General features: G+C 38.9%; 1 protein-coding gene across 1 annotated transcript; it reads right to left on the bottom strand.

Annotated features, from left to right (window-relative positions):
• Positions 1 to 4: 4 nt before the first annotated feature.
• Positions 5 to 1135, bottom strand: LOC111386673 (the record flags this gene model as incomplete). The annotated part of the gene is made up of 4 exons (XM_023011135.1): positions 5 to 134; positions 353 to 467; positions 624 to 873; positions 956 to 1135. Coding segments are annotated over 4 exons (675 nt in total), but the record flags the coding sequence as incomplete, so codon positions are not given.
• Positions 1136 to 1146: the final 11 nt, after the last annotated feature.

The raw sequence follows: 1146 nt of genomic DNA, 5'->3' as shown, positions 1-1146 counted from the left end.
CGTTAGCAGGAAGTGACCACGTCATTTGATAAGGTCCTTGTAAAATCTCCCTTTTGTGATAATGGGAAGTTAACTCATTTGAAAAATTGTCCCCTTTCCATGACCAGATTGATCGATTTCCAGTTACAGTCAAACTGCCAAAAAATGGGAATTCTTGTTAAGACTATCAAAAGTTCCAACACACTGGGTATCATAGATTCATAATTGACTTGGTAGCTACATATTTCAGTACTAAGCAGGATATCATGTCCATCAGGTGGATCATAGTAATTGAAAATAACGCAGTTTCATAAAACAGATGCACAAAATTAATTAAAAGGCTTAGATGTGAATCTTCAAAATTTTATCTTACACTTGGTCATTGACTTCCACCTTTATGCTGTTGATGTTGACACCTGGAAGTTCTAATGTAGCTACATAACTGCGTCCAGATTCTACAACATCCATCCTTGGGGACCACTTAAATTCTGGAGGATCGAGTGAAATAAAAGAAATTTGAAACGGCATCATGTTGGTACTACAATATTAAGGGGTAAAAACAACAAAGCCCATGATAAAGACGATAATATGAAGTAATAAATTGTCAAAAAAGTTACACTTCAGCTGTTGTCTGTTTTAATCACCTGATTCCGGTGTTCGATTCCTTTCCTTACACTGAAACCGGGGCTGCTCAGAATTTCTGCTAGGTCTGGCAAATTTTGGAGCTTCGGGTCGAGGCTCAACATATCTGGGACCCTGCACTGCAGAATGAGTTTCCCTAACATTCGCAATTGGTTCCATCCGTGGTCTAGAAAACATGGGTTGCTTGGAGTTAGGACACGTGTTTGCATAGCCACTAGATTTGAGAGGCATAGTAGGTCGAGTAAAGTTGTCCTGTAGCAGGGCTAAAAGGTTAGGAACCAGGTCGTGGAAACTGTTAAGAGACAGAGATATAGCCTTCAATTAATTTATGCACCTGTTCGCATGAAGCCTGCCTCATGTGGCAAGCTTGAGAGCCAGACCCTTGCCTTGCAAAATACATTCTGTTGTCACACCTCAACATGACCCTATTCAAACTGTTACTGCAACTCTGCAGGTTGTAATTCAGGTAAATAGTTATTGTGGTAAGATACCCAAAAAAAAAAAAAAAAAAAAAAAAATTTTTTT

Source organism: Olea europaea, unplaced genomic scaffold, assembly GCF_002742605.1.
Source record: "Olea europaea var. sylvestris unplaced genomic scaffold, O_europaea_v1 scaffold36646, whole genome shotgun sequence".
Classification (NCBI taxonomy): domain Eukaryota; kingdom Viridiplantae; phylum Streptophyta; class Magnoliopsida; order Lamiales; family Oleaceae; genus Olea; species Olea europaea.
The sequence above is the reverse complement of the archived record's forward strand: the minus strand, read 5'-3'. Positions and strand labels throughout refer to the sequence as shown.